General features: G+C 47.4%; 1 protein-coding gene across 4 annotated transcripts in view; it reads right to left on the bottom strand.

The window, feature by feature from the left end:
* SFXN5 (sideroflexin 5) overlaps positions 1–19,327 on the bottom strand; it is a 112,993-nt gene that overhangs the window by 68,454 nt on the left and 25,212 nt on the right. For all 4 annotated transcript variants that reach the window (XM_058550954.1, XM_058550953.1, XM_058550951.1 and 1 more), the window contains exons 4-6: positions 7,734–7,760; positions 7,131–7,185; positions 5,075–5,100 (exon numbers count right to left, since the gene is read on the bottom strand). In XM_058550954.1, the coding sequence (XP_058406937.1) occupies positions 5,075–5,100; positions 7,131–7,185; positions 7,734–7,760 (108 nt within the window). The remainder of the gene's footprint in view (positions 1–5,074; positions 5,101–7,130; positions 7,186–7,733; positions 7,761–19,327) is intronic.

The following is a 19,327-nucleotide window of genomic DNA, read 5'->3' as shown; positions in this document are numbered from 1 at the left end:
ATAGTTGTATGTCATAGCTGCACCTCCTTCTAGTTGCTGTATGTGGGACGCGGCATCAGCATGGCCGGAGAAGCAGTGCGTCGGTGCGCGCCCAGGATCCGAACCCGGGCCGCCAGCAGCGGAGTGCACGCACTTAACTGCTAAGCCACGGGGCCAGCCCTATAATTTTCTTTCTTATAGTTACTTCTTTGGTATTGGTCTCAAAGTGCCTCATAAATGAATTGAGGAACATTTCCTCCTTTTCATTCTCTTTCATGAATTTTACAAAGATTGAGTTTGGCTATTTCTTTGAGTATAGTCACCTGGAAGATCATGGGAACCTAGTGTGATTTTTGGGTTGTTTGTTCTTTGATGCTTGTATTTTTATTTATTTTTGTGTGTGTGAGGAAGACTGGCTCTGAGCTAACATCCATTGCCAATCCTCTTTTTGCTGAGGAAGATTAGCTCTGAGCTAACATCTGTGCCCATCTTCCTCTATTTTGTATATGGGATGCCTGCCACAGCATGGCTTGATGAACAGTGCGTAGGTCTGCGCCTGGGATCCAAAACTGTGAACCCCGGGCCGCTGAAGTAGAGCGTGCGAACTTAACCGCTACACCACCGGGCTGGCCCATGATGCGTGCATTTTAAACAACTGATTTAATTTCTTTCTATTTATAGGCCTATTCAAATTCTATATTTCATCTTGCTAGGCAGTTTTTGGTGAGCTGTACTTTCCCAGAAATGCATTCATTTCTTCTGAGTCTTCAAATTGACTGCCCCAGATTGTTCAATGCATTCTAATCTTTTAAATTTCTATTATATCTGCAATTATTGTACTTTTTATTCCTAATATTATTTATTAGCATCTTCTCTCTTTTTTCTTGCTTAATGTTGCCAAAAATGTACATTTAATTAGTCTTTCCATAGAAGCTAGGAATTTATCCTCAAGATATATCTCCAACAATATCAAAAAACACATGTACAAAATTATTCATTCTAGCATTATTCATAATGGCAAAATATTGGAAGTAACCTAAATGTCCATATGCAGGAAATTAGCTAAATAAATTATGGTACTTCCACATAGTACACTACTATGCAGCTATAAAAAAAAAAAGAATGAAGAAGATCTCTATAGAGATTAGCTTTTTTCATATTAGCCTAAAACTGGAAACAGACAAGAATGACCAACAGATAAAGATAAAGATAAAACAATAATATGTCATTAAGTGAAAAAAACATTGTGCAAAAGAGTTATATACTATGCTACCTTTTATATAAGAAAGAAGGGGAAATATATCTGTATTTGCTTATTTTTATAAAAAGAAATAAGAAGGATAAAATTGTTTACCTACAGAGGGTGGGTGGGAAGGAGGTAGAAGGGATGGAGAGGGGAATGGAACATTTACTATGCCTTTTTATATAGCTTTTCATTTTGAACTATGTTAATATTTATATATTTCAAAAAATAAATCAATAATAATGGGGAAATAGCTATAACTGGATGCCAAAAGAAACAAACAAACCTAACTGTATATCAAATAAATAACATAAACACAGAGAAGAAAACAAATTAATTCAAATAACACTTGAACACAGTTCTCTGACTGTTTACTCTCAGTAGCCTATATTCAATAGACAAAAAGAATTTCAAAGAAATCTTGGACTTTACTTAATACATTTTTGGAGGATTGGCATTGATGTAGCAATTCTGAAATTCTTTTATTTGTATGTATAAGATTTAGTAAGTGAATATATATTGTTGTTGGATTCTCACTCAGGGAGAAGGGAAATATAAATATGGAATGGAAGGAGGGGAAGAACCTTGAGATGTTGGATTGGACTTAGAAGTATTAGTATGCATTAGTATTATTAGTATTAGTGTCAGTATGAACTCATGACTTTTAAAAAGTTGTATCTCCTGGCTGTGTCTGCTAAGAGGGCCCAGTAACAATGACACTCCGGTAACAACGAGCACACTTAGCTCATCCAGATCTTGGTTTCTAAATACCATTCCCCTCTGAAAGGAACTGTGGCTCCTTGGAGAAGTGGATGATTCCAGGACTGGGGCAAAAAAACTATAAGATGCGTCTGGAATATCCATATATTGTGCCAGAAAGCAGCGAAGTATTCAAAGAAAAAGGAGGACATGTCAAATGGATAGAGAAACTGCTTTAAGGGGTTCCTATTGGTCAAATTTGGCACAATTTGTATATAAAAATGAATAATGACAGAAGCAAATTATTATTATAATAATATTTATATTATTAATACAAAAAATTATTTTGTATTACCAAATACAAAAAATACACAAGACCATACTGATAGTTTTAAAAAAACATTAAAGATGGGCCGGCCCGTGGCTTAGCGGTTAAGTGCGCGCACTCCGCTGCTGGCGGCCCGGGTTCGGATCCGGGGCGCGCACCAACGCACCGCTTCTCCGGCCGTGCTGAGGCCATGTCCCACATACAGCAACTGGAAGGATGTGCAGCTATGACATACAACTATCTACTGGGGCTTTGGGGGGAAAAAATAAATAAATAAAATCTTTAAAAAATAAATAAATAAATAAAAAACATTAAAGAGGGAGGCAGAAGGGAAAATTCTTTTTTTTTTAATTTATTTTTAAATTTTATTTATTTATTTATTTCCCCCCAAAACCCCAGTAGATAGTTGTATGTCATAGTTGCACATCCTTCCAGTTGCTGTATGTGGGACACGGCCTCAGCATGGCTGGAGAAGCGGTGCATCGGTGCACGCCTGGGATCCAAACCCGGGCCGCCAGCATCGGAGTGCGAGCACTTAACCACTAAGCCACAGGGCTGGCCCAGGGAAAATTCTTACTTACAGGACGGTGCCAACTAATAAACATAGAAGGTATGACATATATGAAATATGTAGGAAACTTTTAGACTGGGTAAATATCTTATTCCCACTCAGTTTTCGCCCAGTGGTTTTAACATCTGTTGGTCATTCTTGTCTATTTCCAGTTTTAGGCTAATATGAAAATAGCTACTATAAACATTTGTGTATAGATCTTTGTGCAGACACATGTATTCATTTCTCTTGAAGTAAATATAGTGATGTGCTGCATAACGATGTTTCGGTCAACGGCGGACCACATATACAACGTGGTCCCATAAGATTATAATGGAGCTGAAAAATTCCTATCTCCTAGTGACATTGTAGCCGTCGTAATGTCGTAGCACAACACATTACTCATGTGTTTGTGGCGATGCTGGTGTAAGCAAACCTCCAGGTCCTTCAGGAGGTATTCCAGAAGAAGGCATCGTTATTATAGGAGACGACAGCTCCATGCGTGTTACTGCCTCTGAAGTCCTTCCAGCAGGACAAGACGTGGAGGTGGAAGACAGTGATATTGATGATCCTGACCCCGTGTAGGCCGAGGCTAATGTATATGTGTCTTAGTTTTTAACAAAAAAGTTTTAAAAGTAAAAAAAAAAAAAAAATTTTTAAATAGAAAAAGCTTATAGAATAAAGATATAAAGAAAGAAAATATTTTTGTACAGCTGTACAATGTGTTCATGTTTTAAGCTAAGGGTTATTACAAAAGAGTCAAAAAGTTAAAAAGAATTAAAAAGTTTATAAAGTAAAAAAGTTACAGCAAGATAAGGTTAATTTATTATTGACAAAAGAAAAATACTTTTTTATAAATTTAGTGTGTCCTAAGTGTAAGTGTGTATACAGTCTACAGTGGTGACAGTCATGTCCTAGGCCTTCACACTCACCGCTCACTCACGGACTCACCCAGAGCAGCCTCCAGTCCTGCCAGCTCCATTCATGGTAAGTGCCCCACACAGGTGTACCAGTTTTTATCTTTTATACCGTATTTTTACTGTCCCTTTTCTATGTTTACCTAGGAGTGTAGTAGGCTATACCATCTAGGTTTGTGTAAGCATACTCTACGATGTTCACACAATGACAAAATCACCTAACGATGCATTTCTCAGAACGTATTCCCCGTCTCTCAGTGACCCATGACTGCACCTAAAAGTAGGATTTCTGGCTCACATTGTAAGTGTAGGTTTAACTTTATAAGAGACGACAACACCATTTTACACACACTCCTGCCCCAGTTCCCAATCCTGATCCTAGGATCACACACTGCACTTAGTTGCTATCTCTTTAGCTTCCTAGGTATAATTCAAGAGAAATGAGGGTATATCGATCCTCTAAAAGACTTGTACAATCACGTTCAAAGCAGCACTATTTGTTGTGAACTCCAAACTGGAAACAACCCAAATGTTCACCAACAGTAGGATGGATAAAGAAATTTCAACATAGTTATAACAATGGAATATTATGCAGCAAAGAAAAACAACAAACTAATACTATGTATAACAATAAGAACAAGTCTCACAAACAATTTTGAGTGAAAGTAGCCAAGCCAAAAGAAGTACATCCCAGTGATTCCATTTATATAAAGTTCAATAACAGGTAAAACGAGAACATAGTGAAGGAAGTCAAAAGAGTGGTTCCCTGTGGGGGAAGTGACTGGGGGGTACGTGAGAGGTTTCTGAGATGCCAGTAATGCTCTAAGTCTTTATCTCAGTCATGTTTACTTGGATGACCTCACTTTGTGAAAACTTACCAAGCTGTACATTTATGACGACTGCATCTTTCTGTATGTTTGTTTTACTCCAATATAAAAATAGTTAAGAGTAAACTTAACCCTGATTCCAAAACCGAACAAAAAGAATACTGAGTCCTTTCTGAGTTAATTTTAAACTTTAGTTTTCAAAAGGTACTCTTAGTTTCCGACTTCTCAAGCTTTTTGGGAAAACTTCCCTGTAACCAACATGTCCTAATGACAATACTTGGGATGGAAAATGTGCAAGGACGAACGCACTGTGAGGCTGTGTTGGGTGTACGTACATACGCACATCTGCTATGGAAAGAAGTTTGACAATACACATCAAGAGAATTAAGAAGAAATATATGCTATTTTATCCAATAATTCTCCTCTAGGAATTTATCCTAAATCAATAACTCAAATATTTATGAACAATGATGTAAAGTTATACACTAAAAATTTTTTTAGAAAAGAAAATCCTTTGAAAGTAATACTTACAATTGGCGTCCCAAAAGGAATGTAACCTGTGAGAGGAGAGAGAAAAGAGTCAGGTCTTGTAATCCCACCCCACTCCGCCCTACCCACCTCTCAACTAAGATACCAGAAAGACTTCTGGGCCTGGTCCTGGCAGTGGCCCAGATGAAGGGGCTCAGGTCAGTTAGGCGAGAGGCACCTGCAGCCCCCAGACCTTTTCCCAGCTCTGTCCTCCCCAGGACAGAGGGTTCCCCTGTGTCCCTCAGCCTCCCTCTCTCTGTTCCCCTGTAGCCAGACAGTTCTCCCTCCCCTCCAAACCCAGGGGCCCATTCCCGAAGGCAGGGCTGCCCACCGCTGGGGCACCACCACGCCACGCTTGATCCTCCCATGACCTCCTCCATGAGGCACAACGCTCCCTGCTCACACTCACTGGATGTCTTTGAAAGCCCCAGAATATCCTCCTTCCCTCAGCTTGTCTTTCTAGCACACATCCTTACTGCCCCAGCGTCATGAGCATTTCCAGAAAGGGAATTCCCTACCCACATCGCAGGATGCCAGAGCTCTTTAAATCTCTAGTACCTGGCTAGACAGCCTCAGGAGAGCAGGAGAGAGCAGGCGCGAAGCGCAGCCAGGCCCTGGGCGCGTTTCCCCACTGCTCAGGCCCCTAGACTACGGTAAGGCTCCCTCCACCACACCCCTGCTGTCAGTGGCAGCCTCCTGTCCCCAACCTCTAACTTATGGCAGCCAGTCAGCTGGTGGCCAGACAGCAGAGAACCACGCTTATCTGTTACGTCTAAAGCAAAAGGTCATGTCCTAAGTGTGCATAACTGTGCGTGCACACAAGGCATCACTCTCCTACCCGCATCCCTCTGGAGAGAGGTCTAAAGCCTGACTGGAGAATTACAAGAGAAGCCAGGCTCAGAGTGAGAGCACGCCATGGCTCTGTGCAGGGACTGGGGAGCACCTACAGCCATGGCTACAAGATGCTTGGAGCCTTTGCTGCGTTGGAGTTCCTCATGGCAAAGCAAGGGGGTCACTGGGCACTAACTGCCCCATTTTGCATGATGATGTCACTGGTTGTTTATTCTCTCGCCCCCGCGAGAACAGGCTCTCTGGGACTGGGGACCCTGCCTGGCCCACCTGACTGAGAACACTCACTGGTAGAGACCCTTTCTCCAGCCGCCTGAGGACTTCCCAAGGCAGCAGCCAGCAGCCCTCCCACCCACCCCGTAACTAGGGGGTGGGTACGCCCCCCTGCCCTGAGAAGTGGAAGGGAGGCAGCATCAGCACACTGGTGAGTCTGGCCTCTGCGGTGTGACTCTGGGCAAGGCCGGTAGCCTCTCAGAGCTGTAGGCAGGATAACCACGCCAGCCCCAGCCAGTGTGTGTGCACGTGCTTTTGAGGCCAGTAAGCTCATACGTACAGAGCTGTCCCTCCAGTGACCACAGGGTGGGGACTTCTTGGGGGCAGACGTCTTATACCCACACTCTCACCCCCACCCCTCCATCCCCCACCCCCCACCCCCCAACCCACTGGTCTCCACAAAACTGCATCCACCTTCCCTGTGTGTGTAGAAGTGCAAATGCATTGCATACATTTTAAAGGACAGGTTAACAGCACAACCAGAGACCAGGAAGTTAGTCTGGGGATTAACTGCCTGGAAGGGCTGAGCAGGGAGCAGGGCTTAGAAGGAAAGGGCGCTGCGTGCACAGGTAAGAGAGGAGTGACTCTTAGAAGGCAGGGCTTGCCTGTAGCAGGCCTTACCCAGGAGGCAGCGCTGAGTGAGTGGCGTGTAACCTGGGGGCCAAGGCACCAGATTCACCTGTGGAGGGCTCCACTCCGCCCCAACTGCTCAGGCAGAAAAGGCAGACAGGCACATTTTTAAAAAGCTCCATAGGTGATTCTGAGGCCTGGCCAGAGTCCTGCATGGCTGAGCCCAGGTGAACATGTGGGCGCAGGTGTGGCCGCGTGTATAACAGGCTCCGTCCCCTCCTCAGGCCGGCACATGTGGACGCTCATGGACCTGTGACCATAGTAAGCAGCCCATGCTGGGCAGAACCAGAGGGTCCCAGGGGCTTACCTGACATTCTAAAGGGCATGAAGATCTTCTCATTGGTGTCCGGGTGTAGAATAGCCTGGCAAGAGCCGGGAACAGAGCACAGGGTGACAGTGGGGGTGGGACAGGGGACGGGGGAGGGGAGAGGGAGTGAGGAGGGAAAGGAGAGCTCCCCCAGGAAGACTCAGACGACCAGTGGCTGCTGTATCTTGCCTTGCAGCCAGTCTGTCCTTTCCCATCATTCAGGGCAAGAGAAAACCACAACAGGGGCCACCAATAGCACTTCTCCTCCTGACTAATGCTCAAAGCTGAAGGCAGGGGAGAGCAGGGCTGCGCCCACCTGGCAGGCCTTCTGTGACCGGTAATAAGGATTTTGCGGAAGGAGCCCATAGGGAAGGAGCTCAGGGGCCCAAGGAAAGGTGAGCTGGCCTGAACTCCAGTCTTCAGAAGCTCAGGCCATGGCTGCTGGGGCAGAAGCAAGGGGTGAGGTGTCTGGGGACAAAGGGAAGGGAGACACCGAGCAGCAACAGCCATGGGAGGAGGGGCTTCCACTGGATTCTGGGACAGGGCTGGGCAGGGTCCAGGAGAGCAGGAGAAGGGAAGGAAAAGAATCCAAAATTGGATTACCTGCTTGATTTTCTGTGCACTCCAGAGCTGTAGGGAATACAGGAAAGGGAAGGAGAAAGGAAAAGAAAAGAAAGAACAAAAATTAAAAGCACATATCAATTTAAGGTCTTGAAGCCATGGTTTCTAACCAAGAGATCCAGCTCCAAAGGGCACAAGAGGCTCAGGCTGTCCTGGTGGCCCAGGTCTGGCAGCTTCCCTGGGGTGTGGTGTCAGGGATCCTAGACCAGCAGAGGTAGGGGACCTTACTCATCATTTAAACCAAGGGTTCTCCACTCGGGCTGCACTGTAAAATTACCTGAAGAATTCTTCCAGCATCTTTCTAAAGCTCTCTAGTTGATTCTAAGGTACGGCTAGGCAATAAGCCCCAGTTTAAATGAAGATACTTCAATTGTCTCCCAGAATCACTGGAGGCAGCATAGCACGATCTTTTCAGAGCTGGACAGACTGCAGACTGCCAGAAAGACGAACAAGTGGGTCCTACAGTGAAATAAGCCTGAACTATCGCTGGAGGAAAAATGATAAAACTGAGGCTGTCCTACTTTGGGCACATCATGAGAAGGCAGGACTCTTTGGAAAAGACAATAATGCTGGGAAAAGTAGAAGGAAGCAGGGAACGAGGGAGACCAAATATGAGATGGGTTGACTCCATGAAGGAAGCCATAGGCATGAGTCTACAGGGGCTGAGTAGGGCTGTTGAGGACGGGACATAGTAGATGCCACTCATTCACAGGGTCGCCAGGAGTCGAAGCCAACTTGACGGCACTAACGACAACAGACAGCCTGCCTGGATTCTCAGCTCTGCCAATGCTACCTCTGAGCCTCCGTTTCCTCATCTGTCAAACGCGGATAACAGCTGTGCCTCTACCAGTGTTGAACAGGTGTATGAAAGTGCCTGGAGGTGTGCCAGGCACATCATAAGCGCTTTATAACTGCTCACTGTTGTAGATATTATAATTCTTATTGTTGCTGTTGTTATAAGAAGGCTGTAGGGAGAATAAAGTTGCTTTCAAATGAGTGGTGAAGTTGTCTCTTTCCAGCCTGGCAGACAGGCTGGAGAAACAGAACAATTTGTCAATTCCGTCAAATGATACAAATACTCTATTTCATTGAATCTAAGACATCACTGATGCTAAGACACACTACTGTGCACCACTGAGAAAGAAAACTGTGACATAATGCCAAGATCCCCATCAATTCAAAGACTCATCCCATTTAAGAGATGTTAAAATGTAATAAAATAGGCCTTTTAGAATCAAGAAAACATGGCAAATCAAAACTTACACTGTGTGCAGACCAAAGGCCAGTGCGTTTTCACTGGGCGAGAAAGGGGATGAGGTGAGAGGGAAGCCGCGGCCAGCAGGTGGTGTGTAAAGTTTTATAACAGAAGTATTCAGTTATACTTCATTTACATGGCAAGGCTGTCACCTGGATTATAAATTAAGCTGCAGAAGGCTACTGGGTAGCAAGAACAGAAGCTATAAAATCGACATATTAAAGTTTACACATTTTACTCACAGCAGAGTCCCTCAAGCCTTCATTCATAGTCTAATTACTCGTATTTTAGATACATTTCAAACATATTTCATCGTCTGCTATTCCAGACCCAGGAAGATTAGAAGCAAGAGATTTTTAAAAAATAATAACTGGGGAAAGGAGGGGACTGAAGAGAGAAAAACCGAATGCAGAAGCACTGTTAGCCAGAGAGGGTGAGGGAGAGCACAACAGCAGAGAGGTATAAAAGGTATAAAAGGCTGGTCCTTCTTTGCTCAGAAGGTGCCTTCCTGAAGTGCACCCCCAGGTCCCAGCACTGTCCTAGGTGCGACCCCAGGCCTGTGCACAGACTCCTGAGCCACGCTCTCTACCCCGAATCAGAACCCTCTGTTTCTGGGTCCTGTGGATGCACCGTCCAGCTCCTCGGAGGCAGGGGCTTGCCTTTCAGCACTGTCCCCCAGCATCTCCCACAGCGCCGGGCACACAGCAGATCTAAAGCTATTCTAAAATTAAAATTTTATTTTAAAAACTCAGGATCTCTTCATACCATTCTTAACAAAAAAGAAAAACATTCCCCAATATTCTGATGAACAGCCTGGGTGGAAAACACTGGTCTAAGACATCAAAGACAGTGTAAAGAAAAAGGGCGTTAGAACCCGGCAGGCCCGCGTTCAAATCATTCACTGGAAATGCGGCCCTGAGCAAATTACTGTGCCTCTGTGCCTCAGTTTCTCCATAACTAAAATGGGTTATTGTAAGGTAGGGCAGAGACCATGCCTGGAGCTCCCGACAGTGTGCCTTTGGGCACACAGCTAAGCCTCTACTTCCAGCCTCCCCACCGTCAGGTGAGCTCACATGACCAGGTGCTGGCTAATGGACTGAGGGTAGAAGTGATGTTCGCCACTTCCAGGCCTGGCCCCAAAGCTTCCCACAGAGGGTCCAGTGGAGGACAGTGAGGCCCTAGAAGATGGTAAAGCCATGAGGTGAAAGGAGCCTGGTCCCTGGACAACAGCATGTGCCAAGTCCCCTAGCTGCACTGGACTCTGATGTGAGTGAGAAATAGACCTTACTATGTAAGCTCCTGAAATCCAGGGTTGTTTGTTACAGCACTTGGCTTACCCTAACACACAGGTTTAAATGAGATATGCATAGCTAAAATACTTGGCCCACAGAACATGCTCCATAAATGCCTAAAATAGAGGGGAAGTCATTCAAATGAGCAATATTTTTTTTAGTTGACTTAATTATTTTTCAAAGTAACTTCATCTCCATTGTTGTATTTCTACGGCATGCCTATGAGGTGGGTAGATTATTTTCAGACAAGGTAACTCATCTCAGAGAGACTAAGTGACTCAGCTAATGTCCCAAGGGCCTGGTGGCAGGATGGAGATGGGCACCCAGGCCTCCTGGCTGCCAGGCTCACGTCCTCCCTGCTCTCCAGGGCTCCCTGGAAGAGATCGATGCTTGGTCTGGCCAGGGTGACTGCCAGGCCCGAGGCACGAGAGGAGGAAGAGAATTGGCTGACATCATCCTGAGGTCCCAGAACCTCCTCCTTACAGCCCAGAAGCAGACGCTCCTCGTCAGTACCTGTCGCCTCCTGCCCTCCCGACAAGTCCAGCCAAGCAGCACTTGTAATCCACAGCCGCATCCGTGTCCCTCAGGTTCAGGGACTGCCTCCTCCGCCCCCACCCAGGGAGCAGTGATGAGAGTCAGGCAGATGCTGGCTCATCAGCAAAGGCAGAAGTTCAGCAGGGGTGTCAGCAGGCAAGGCCAGGAACCCAGAGCTTAAGACATGTTCCCCAGCCCACAATGACACCACCACATGCATGGCCCAGGCAGGCCAGTGCCACAGATAGGAGGCAATGGTAAACCTCGTATGACAATTCCATGCTTTCCTATTTTGCTGAGCACTCCCATTAACTATTTGATTCTCACACTCAGAAACCTGTTTCCACAGGACAGATGAGAAAACAAAGCTCAGAGCCATGCCCAGAGTCTCCCAGATGGAGCCAGAGCTATAGCTCATGACCTCTGACTCAGATTCATTCATCCATTCATCCTCATTCATCCATTCACATTTAGTGAACAAGTGCTACGTGTCACACAGCCTTCTAAGGGTTTTGTACCTACAGTCACGCGCTGCATAACGACATTTCAGTCAACAATGGACCCCACATACGACGGTGGTCCCATAAGATTAGTACCATATAGTCTAGGTGTGTAGCAGGCTGTACCATCTAGGTTTGTGTAAGTACACTCTATGATGTTTGCACAATGACAAAATCGCCTAAGGACGCATTTCTCACAATGTATCCCCGTCGTTAAGTGACACATGACTGTATTAACTTACTTAACATCCCCTACAACCTTATGAGGCAGGGACTAGTATGTCCCCCATTTTATAGATGTGGAGACCGAGGCACTGAGAGGTTAAGTGACTTGCCCAAACTCCCACAGCAGCCCTGGGATTGGAACCCAGTCTGGTTCCAGAATCCCCACTCTTAACCACCACATGTACTTGTCTCTAAATGCTAGCACACCAGTGCACACTGTTCTCTCCCTTTAGGCATCTGATATATTTTGGAGATCTTTCCACATCAGCATGCAGAGAGCAGCCTTATTCTTCCTCAGAGAAACCTTGAAGGAATATATTGTAAACTGTACCCCATTAGTGGACTTTTAGCCTGTTTCCCATCTTCTTTTTATTGTGGTAAAATATATGTAACATAAAATTTACCATTTTAACCATTTTTAAGTGGCAGTCCAGTGGCATTAAGCACATTCATATTGTTGTACAGCCATCACCACCATCCATCTCCAGAACTTTTTCATCTTCCCAAAGTGAAACTGTGTGCCCAGTAAGTACTAACTCCCCATTCCTCCTTCCCCCAGCTCCTGGCAATCACCATTTTACTTTCTGTCTCTGTGAATTGGACCACTCTAGGTATTTTATATAAGTGGAATCATACAATATTTGTCCTTTTGTGACTGTCCCATCCTTTGCTATTATAAACATGTTCCAGTGAATTTCTCTGGAATTACCATTATTATATCTTTAGCATTTAAATAAAAAGGATAAATGTATGCAGATATCTCTGGCAGGATACAGAAGAAACTAATGGTTACTCTAGGGAGAGGAAGTGGGCAATTGGGGGACAGGGAAAGGGAGACTTGTTTTTCATTCTCTACTTTTTTTGTATCTTTAGAATCCTGTAGATTGTCCATATGTTACCTATTCAAAAATAATTGTTAAAAAAAATTAAGAGTAACCACTAGAAAAATAGAAATAGGCTGCATAACTTTAAGCTCTTTATTGACCTCTACAGCACAGAATGTTAACTGTCCAACAAAATCTATGTCCCCCTCTTCCATAGTAATAGAACAGTAGTGGACAGGTGGCTGACCTGTCGCACTACATTCCCCAGCCTCCTTTGTGGGGCAGGTGGCTGACCTGCTGCACTACATTTCCCAGCCTCCTTTGCAGGGCAGGTGGCTGATCTGCTACACTATATTTCCCAGCATCCTTTGTAGTTAGACTTATCCGTGTGACTGAGTCCCACAGTGGCATCTGAGGGGAAGTGAGATGTGCCTTTCTCTGGCCAGCACCTCCCCCTCCATGCTTTCTGTCCCCTGCCTGTGAGCCAGAGCAAGGATGTGGCTACAGCCCAGCCTGGGCCAGGCAGAGAGGACAACCCAAGGTGATGGTGAAGCAATGTGAAGGAACAAGCCTGGGTCCCTGAATCATCCTGTGGAGCAGAGCCACCTGCCCACCTGGAACTTGAACTGGTACATGAGAGAGAAATGAATTTCTATCTTAGTTGAGCTAGTGCATTTGGGGATCTTTTTGTTACAGCAGTTATTATAACCCTAACTAAGATAACCCATTTGGGGTTATGGGAAATTGCCCCCCATGATATCAGGGAAGCCTTTCCAGGGGAGAGAGGAAGGAATGAAAACTAAGATAGCGTTTGAGGCTCTTCTCTTGACATCTGGCAATGCTCCCGCCTCAGGAGGTTTTTGGGTGAGGTGGGAGGGACATCTCATTTTAAGCTAAAATGCCTAGTCATGACCTGATCTCTTTTCATTTCATTTCATCTCCAAGCTACAGCAACAATAGTCAAGGTCACGGATTTTGGCCCTGGCTCAGCCACTAACTTGCATGGTCTTCCTGCGCAAGTCACCGCACACCTTAGACCTACATTGTTTCTTCAACTAATCAGGCAGGAGAAGGAGCAGGAGGTGGAAATAAGTCTCTCCAGAGCCCTTTCCTGTCTGATGCTGCCAGGCCCAGCTTACAGAGAGAGCAAGACAAGGACTCGAGTCTGACCCCTTGGGTCTGGGCTCTTCCCTGGGACCTGCTGGACCCATGGGTCAGACACTGGATGCAGACATGGCAGAGGTACCGCCCACAAGCCGAGAGCTGGTTGCTAGTTTGAAGCTTTACCAGCCAGTCCCGCAAACAGGTTACAGGTGAGGATCCTACTGAGATGTATAGCATTCGATGGGAGGCCAAAGGAGATACAGTGGATGGTGCATCCACACTGAGAATCTAGGACAGGGAGCCCCAGCGTCTTCTCATCAGCTCACTGACACAGCTCCACTTTGAACTACAATTCCTGGGTGTGGTGACCTGATCTTTGGGCTCAGCCCCTCTCCTTCTGTGCCTCTGGCTGAACATAAAATGTACAGGCCTGATCCCTGGAACTTCCTGGCTGCAGCACAAACCAGTGTGGATACGAGACTTTGGACCTTGCTTGATTTCTCAGCTTGGAGAATGAGGACAGAGGGGTGTAAGGGAAGCAGTCTGGGTGAGAGGTTGCTGGAACAATGCAGAAGTTTGCTGATTTCAGAAATGGCCTGCATCTCAGCTGAGATGCCATCGGAACCCATTAGAACCCCAGTGTAGAGGCCAAGGGCGGGGCAGAGGGAGGGCTCCAAAAGAGCTTCAGGAGGAGAAGCCCTGCCTTCTGGGGTGGGCAGGGAGCAGGGCACACCTGCAAAGCCAGACCACAGATGAGGGGTAATTGCCCAGGCCCCGCCCCCAGTCTGGCCAGCTCCCCTTCCCCTCTGCCTCCTTGCAAGCTGCTTCTCCAAACCTCCAAAGGCAGCAAAGACAGAGCCTATTTAAAACAACCTCCAGAAGATAATTAAACAGAGCCTGAAGGGGATCCTTCTGTAAGGCAAAGGATGGCTCCATAAAACAAAAAAAAATCTTCCTAATTTATCATTTGGGCCAATCCCATTATTCCTCACCATTAATTTTGTTGCCATGGTTACTCCCAGGTAATATGTACATATGCAAGTCTATGTGGGGTGAAGGTACCCCCAAATTCTACAGATACATGAAAGGAGACAGAACTTCCCCCAGTTCTGCGGCACAGCACACAGCAGCTGGCATAACTTCTGTACACACGCGGCTTCTCTCTCTAAGAGGATGGACCCTGGAGTCAAACCCGGGTTTGAATTCCAGATCTCCCACTTGCTGGCCATGCGATTTGGGGCAATTTACTCAAGCTTTTTGAGCCGCCACTTCCTCATTTGTAATATGGGGATATAAACACTTACTTTCAAGGTTATTGTGAAGATTAAAGAAAATTCACTTATTCAACAAATATTTACTAAGCACCCATTATGTGCTGGGCACAGCTCTAGGCACTAAGAATACATCAGTGAACAAAAAAGACCAAAAATCTCCACGTTCATAGAGCCTATATGCTAGTGGGAACAGGCAATAAGCAATAAAAATAATCAATAAGTGAATTCCCTGATCCATGAGAAGGAGGGGTGCTCCAGGAAACACGGAAAAGTAGGACAGCTTGAGGATAGGGAGTGTGCACCAGCAGCGGGATGGATTTTGTCTTTAATTTAAAATTTATTGTACTGGGGTCTGCACAAAAGGAGGGGGTGAAGGGTGGGGAACATGCAGGGGACACAGGAACATGATGACATTGCCAGGGCCACAGCTTCTGTCATGGGGGCGAAGGATGAAAAGAAAAGGCCAGAGCTGGAGCTGGGGGAGAAGAGGGAAGGGGGAGGCACTGCGGGAGCACTCCCCCCCATCCCCAGGAAGCACGGACCCCTCCCTTTACCCAGACCCCATAAGATCACATCTCTCGTCCTACCTCTGGCCCCAGTTTTGCTAGGACTTTGTTCTCTGGATTTTTTTTCCCTTGACAGATTCTCAAATAGGATGATGTTCGGGGCCTGACAGTGTAGTAAGATGGTCAGGGTAGTTTTCATTGAGGTCACACTGGAGGAAATACTTGAAGGAGGGAGGGAGCCATGCAGATATCTGGTAGGAGATTGTTCTAGCAGACAGAACAGTCAGTGCAAAGGCCCTGAGGTAGAAGTGGGCCTGCCCAGCATGTTTGAGGGACAGCACAGAGGCCAGTGTGACTGGAGTGGACTGAGTAAGGGGGAGAATAGTAGGAGGCAAGGTCAGAGAGGAACAGGGCTTTGCAGGCTATGCTAAGGACTATGGCTTTCATTCAGAGTGGGAAGGGAGGACATTACAGAGTTTCTACTAGAGCAGTAGTTCTTAACAGGGGTGCAATTTTGCACCCAGAGGACATTTGGCAATGTCTGGTTGTCACGAATTAGGGGAGATGGGGTGCTACTGGCAGCCAGTGAGTAGAAAACAGGGATGCTGCTAATCATCCTACAGTGCACAGGACAGCCCCCACAACAAAGAATTATCCGGCTCCAAATGCCAATTGTGCCGAGGCTGGGAAATCCCGGAGCAGAGGAACAAATGATGTGATGTGTGTTTTCACAGATCACTCTGAGTGCTGTACTGGGAATGGACAGAGGGGTCCAGGTAGGATGGGGAGACCACCAGGAGGCTGCCATGGTGACCCAGCCCAGAGATGCCTCTACAGCATCCGGTACAACACCTAGCACATTACACAAAGGCTTCAACTGGTACCGATCACTTGCCTGTTCTGTGCTAACTATAAGGGCCAACCTGGGGCCGGGCCAAGGGGCAGGGTGCTGATCAGGACCCCAGAAGCCTGGAGCTAGGGGTCAGGGTAAGGGGGGTTTGGCCAAGCCTTCCCTTCAGTGATAAACGTGCTAACACCCAGAGAAGATTTAGGGTGCAAGGATTTTTTACTCAGTATTTTCTCTGCTATTTTCGGCAATGCCCAAGCACAGCTGACCCCATTTCCTCTCTGCCACAGGAGGAGACTTGCAGGCTCTCTTACATCCCAGCTGCCCTTTCTCCTTGGAAGGTTGCAGGCAGAAAGCCATCCTGTACAGGGCCTCTGAGCAGCCAATACATTTATTATGCTGGGTCCAGAGTAGGCACTTAATAAAGAAGGGCTGGTTCCCAGCCTCTGGGAAACGTGGAACGATGGACGAGAACCTCCACTCAGAAGCCTACGGTGGCTCCTAGAGACCTGCTCACCTCACTCCTGACTTCTCCAGTAGCTGCCACGATGGTCTCCTTAACAGCACTAACCCCTCCCCCATCCACCTGGCTCTCTACCAGAATGATCCTACCACAAAACACTCTCATGCTGCTCCCTGGCTCAAGAGCTTCTGGTAACTTCCTCTTGCCCCACACAACACATCCAGCAACTCTACCTGGGTTTCAAAGACTTTTTTTTTTTTGTGAGGGAGATCAGCCCTGAGCTAACAAAGACTTTCACAACCTGGCCTGTCACTTCCCAACCTCCTCTCCAACTTTCTCTCTCTAGTCTCATCTTCTTTCCCCATTCCTTTCTCCCTCTCTCTCTAATCACTCTCTCATCTCTCATCTCTCTCTACTCCACTCTATTTCTCGGCTTTGTCTGTGACTTACAGGGAACCTCCCTCGCACTGCCTGCGGCCTCTCTCTCCATTCTGCATTCAACCTACCTTTCAGGGCCCACTTAACGACCCCCTCGATGACAACTTTCCTCATCACCTGCGCTCTCAGCATTCTCTCACCCCTGAACTCCTACGCACTAGCTCCACACAGCTCAGCCACCAGCCTGGCCTCTAGCCCCCATATGTGTGTGGTTGCCTGGTCTGTGATGGGAGCTGGCTGCAGGAGGGCAGGAAAGACAGCGCATGCTCACTTGGTGCCCATCTACCTCAGCACCTTTTACATACTGGAGGCTCAGCACATGCCCATAGCCTGGATTGATGGCATTAACCACAGGTTAACTGGGGCTGCGAGACCTTCACAAACACCAAGATCTTCTGACAGCACACCACACCCCACCCATTCGCTCTGCCTCTGGGTTTGTGCATGTTATTCCACTCCATTCCCTTTCCAAAGCCACCTTCAGAAAGGGGGAGAGTGATAGCCATTGGATCTAACAGGCCTAGTGTCAGATCCCTGCCCTACCACATGCTGGCTATGTGACCTTAGCTAAGGAATGTAACCTCTCTGAGTCTCTTGCCTGTAAATTGGGGTTAATATAGGTACCTACCAAATACGGCCTCTGTGAAGACTAATTGAGATAATATGTGTAAAGTGCACGTCCTTAGCGTGGTGCTAGCACTTGGTCTGCATGCAGAGAGTGGTGGCTCATTACCAGGGGGTGGTCCTCCATATGTAACCCCACCCATCTCCACCCACGCCAAACCATTCCAGCAAAGCCCGGCATATAAAGTGCACACAGCAGAGTCGACATCCAGAAACTTAGCTGCCTATGTTTACGTTCTTGCTCTAATCCACGGCTCTGTTGTTTAACTGATAGTTACAGGGCTTATTAGGGTTCCTAGCACATCAAAGTTCTACCTGTCAAGCCGAAAGGGTAAATTCTACTTATTTCTATTTTATCCTCAGGACTAATTTTCCATTGACGTAGCTACCTTTTAACAAGTTAACAGTCTCTGGAGGAGATATCAGCCACCCACTAACCAAGGACATCGGATGTGAACAAACTATCAATCCACTTGCAAGCATCCCCTAGTGAGATGTGGTAACTGGAGGGCAGGTTAGATAGCTAATTGACACATAGGTTACCCAGCACTGCCCATGACACTGGGACAGGCCCACAGGCATCAGGACACAGCCACAGGCTTCTGACCCACATGCTTGCAAAAGACATCAAAGCAGCCACAGGGCCCGGGAGCAGACAGGGCCGCTGTCCAGACTGAGATGGAGAACGACCCTGGGCCTCTTCAGATAGCACAGACATGGCCCTCCAGCAGGGCCAGCCTGGACCAGCAACAGGGGACTGTCCTTAATCCCAGATTGCTGAGGTTTCCCCCAAACCCTGAGCTGGTATGTCATCACCCATCTCCTCTGTTCCTGTGTCTGTGGAGGCCAGAGGCAGGGCATGGCTCTGCAGATGAGGCCCAGGGAGGGAGGCACCATGAGAGCTGCTGCAGAGCCCAGTCCCCACGCTCTGGGGAGCCAGGGAGGGAGGGAGAGGCTGGGCCTCCTTATCAGGGTAACTGAGCAGCAGGCTCACACCTAGAGCACTGTGCTACCCAGCCACCAGATGGACACTGCAGGCATCACCAACACGAGCCAGAGTCGGGAAGCACAGCTAGTGCCAGGACTCCCCAGCTCCCTCCTCCCAGCTCCCTGGAGGCACATGGGGGCTTTCAGGACAGAAAACAAAGGAGGCCCAGAAAACAGGACAAGCAGCTTTAAGCTACCAAAGGGAGCAAAGAGGCAAAACCCGGCCTCATTCCTCAAACTCTGGAAGCTGGAAGGCGTCCCAAGGGGCCAATCTCAGCAAGGATGGGCCTGAGGCAAGCTTGGGCTGGGAGCAGACACAGGGTCAGGAAGGGCTTGGAGGCTGGACCCACCCCTGATGTGTCTGAGAGGAAATGCAAGGGACTTCAGCCTAGAGAGGGCGTGTCAGGACATGCTACCCAGGCTCCTTGGGACCATGGTCCTCAGGAATGAGGAGATTCCCGCCTGCCCCCCTACCCCCGCCCCGCTGACACCTGCCCCTGACTCAGCAGGCAGCGCAGACGCCTGAAGATGGACCAGGCACTGCACCATCTCCCGTCCTTCTCCAGGGCCTGCACAAGGACATCTGGCCAAGGTGCTGCACCCACTCGGCACTGCTCTCCCTCCACACAGTTGAGCACATTCACTGTCACTTCCCCTGGAAGGGCTTGCAGTCTCTGCTCATGACGTGCTTCCTCATCTGGAC

Source organism: Diceros bicornis, chromosome 12 (assembly GCF_020826845.1).
Source record: "Diceros bicornis minor isolate mBicDic1 chromosome 12, mDicBic1.mat.cur, whole genome shotgun sequence".
Lineage (NCBI taxonomy): Eukaryota > Metazoa > Chordata > Mammalia > Perissodactyla > Rhinocerotidae > Diceros > Diceros bicornis.
This window is presented reverse-complemented; position numbering and strand designations above follow the sequence as displayed.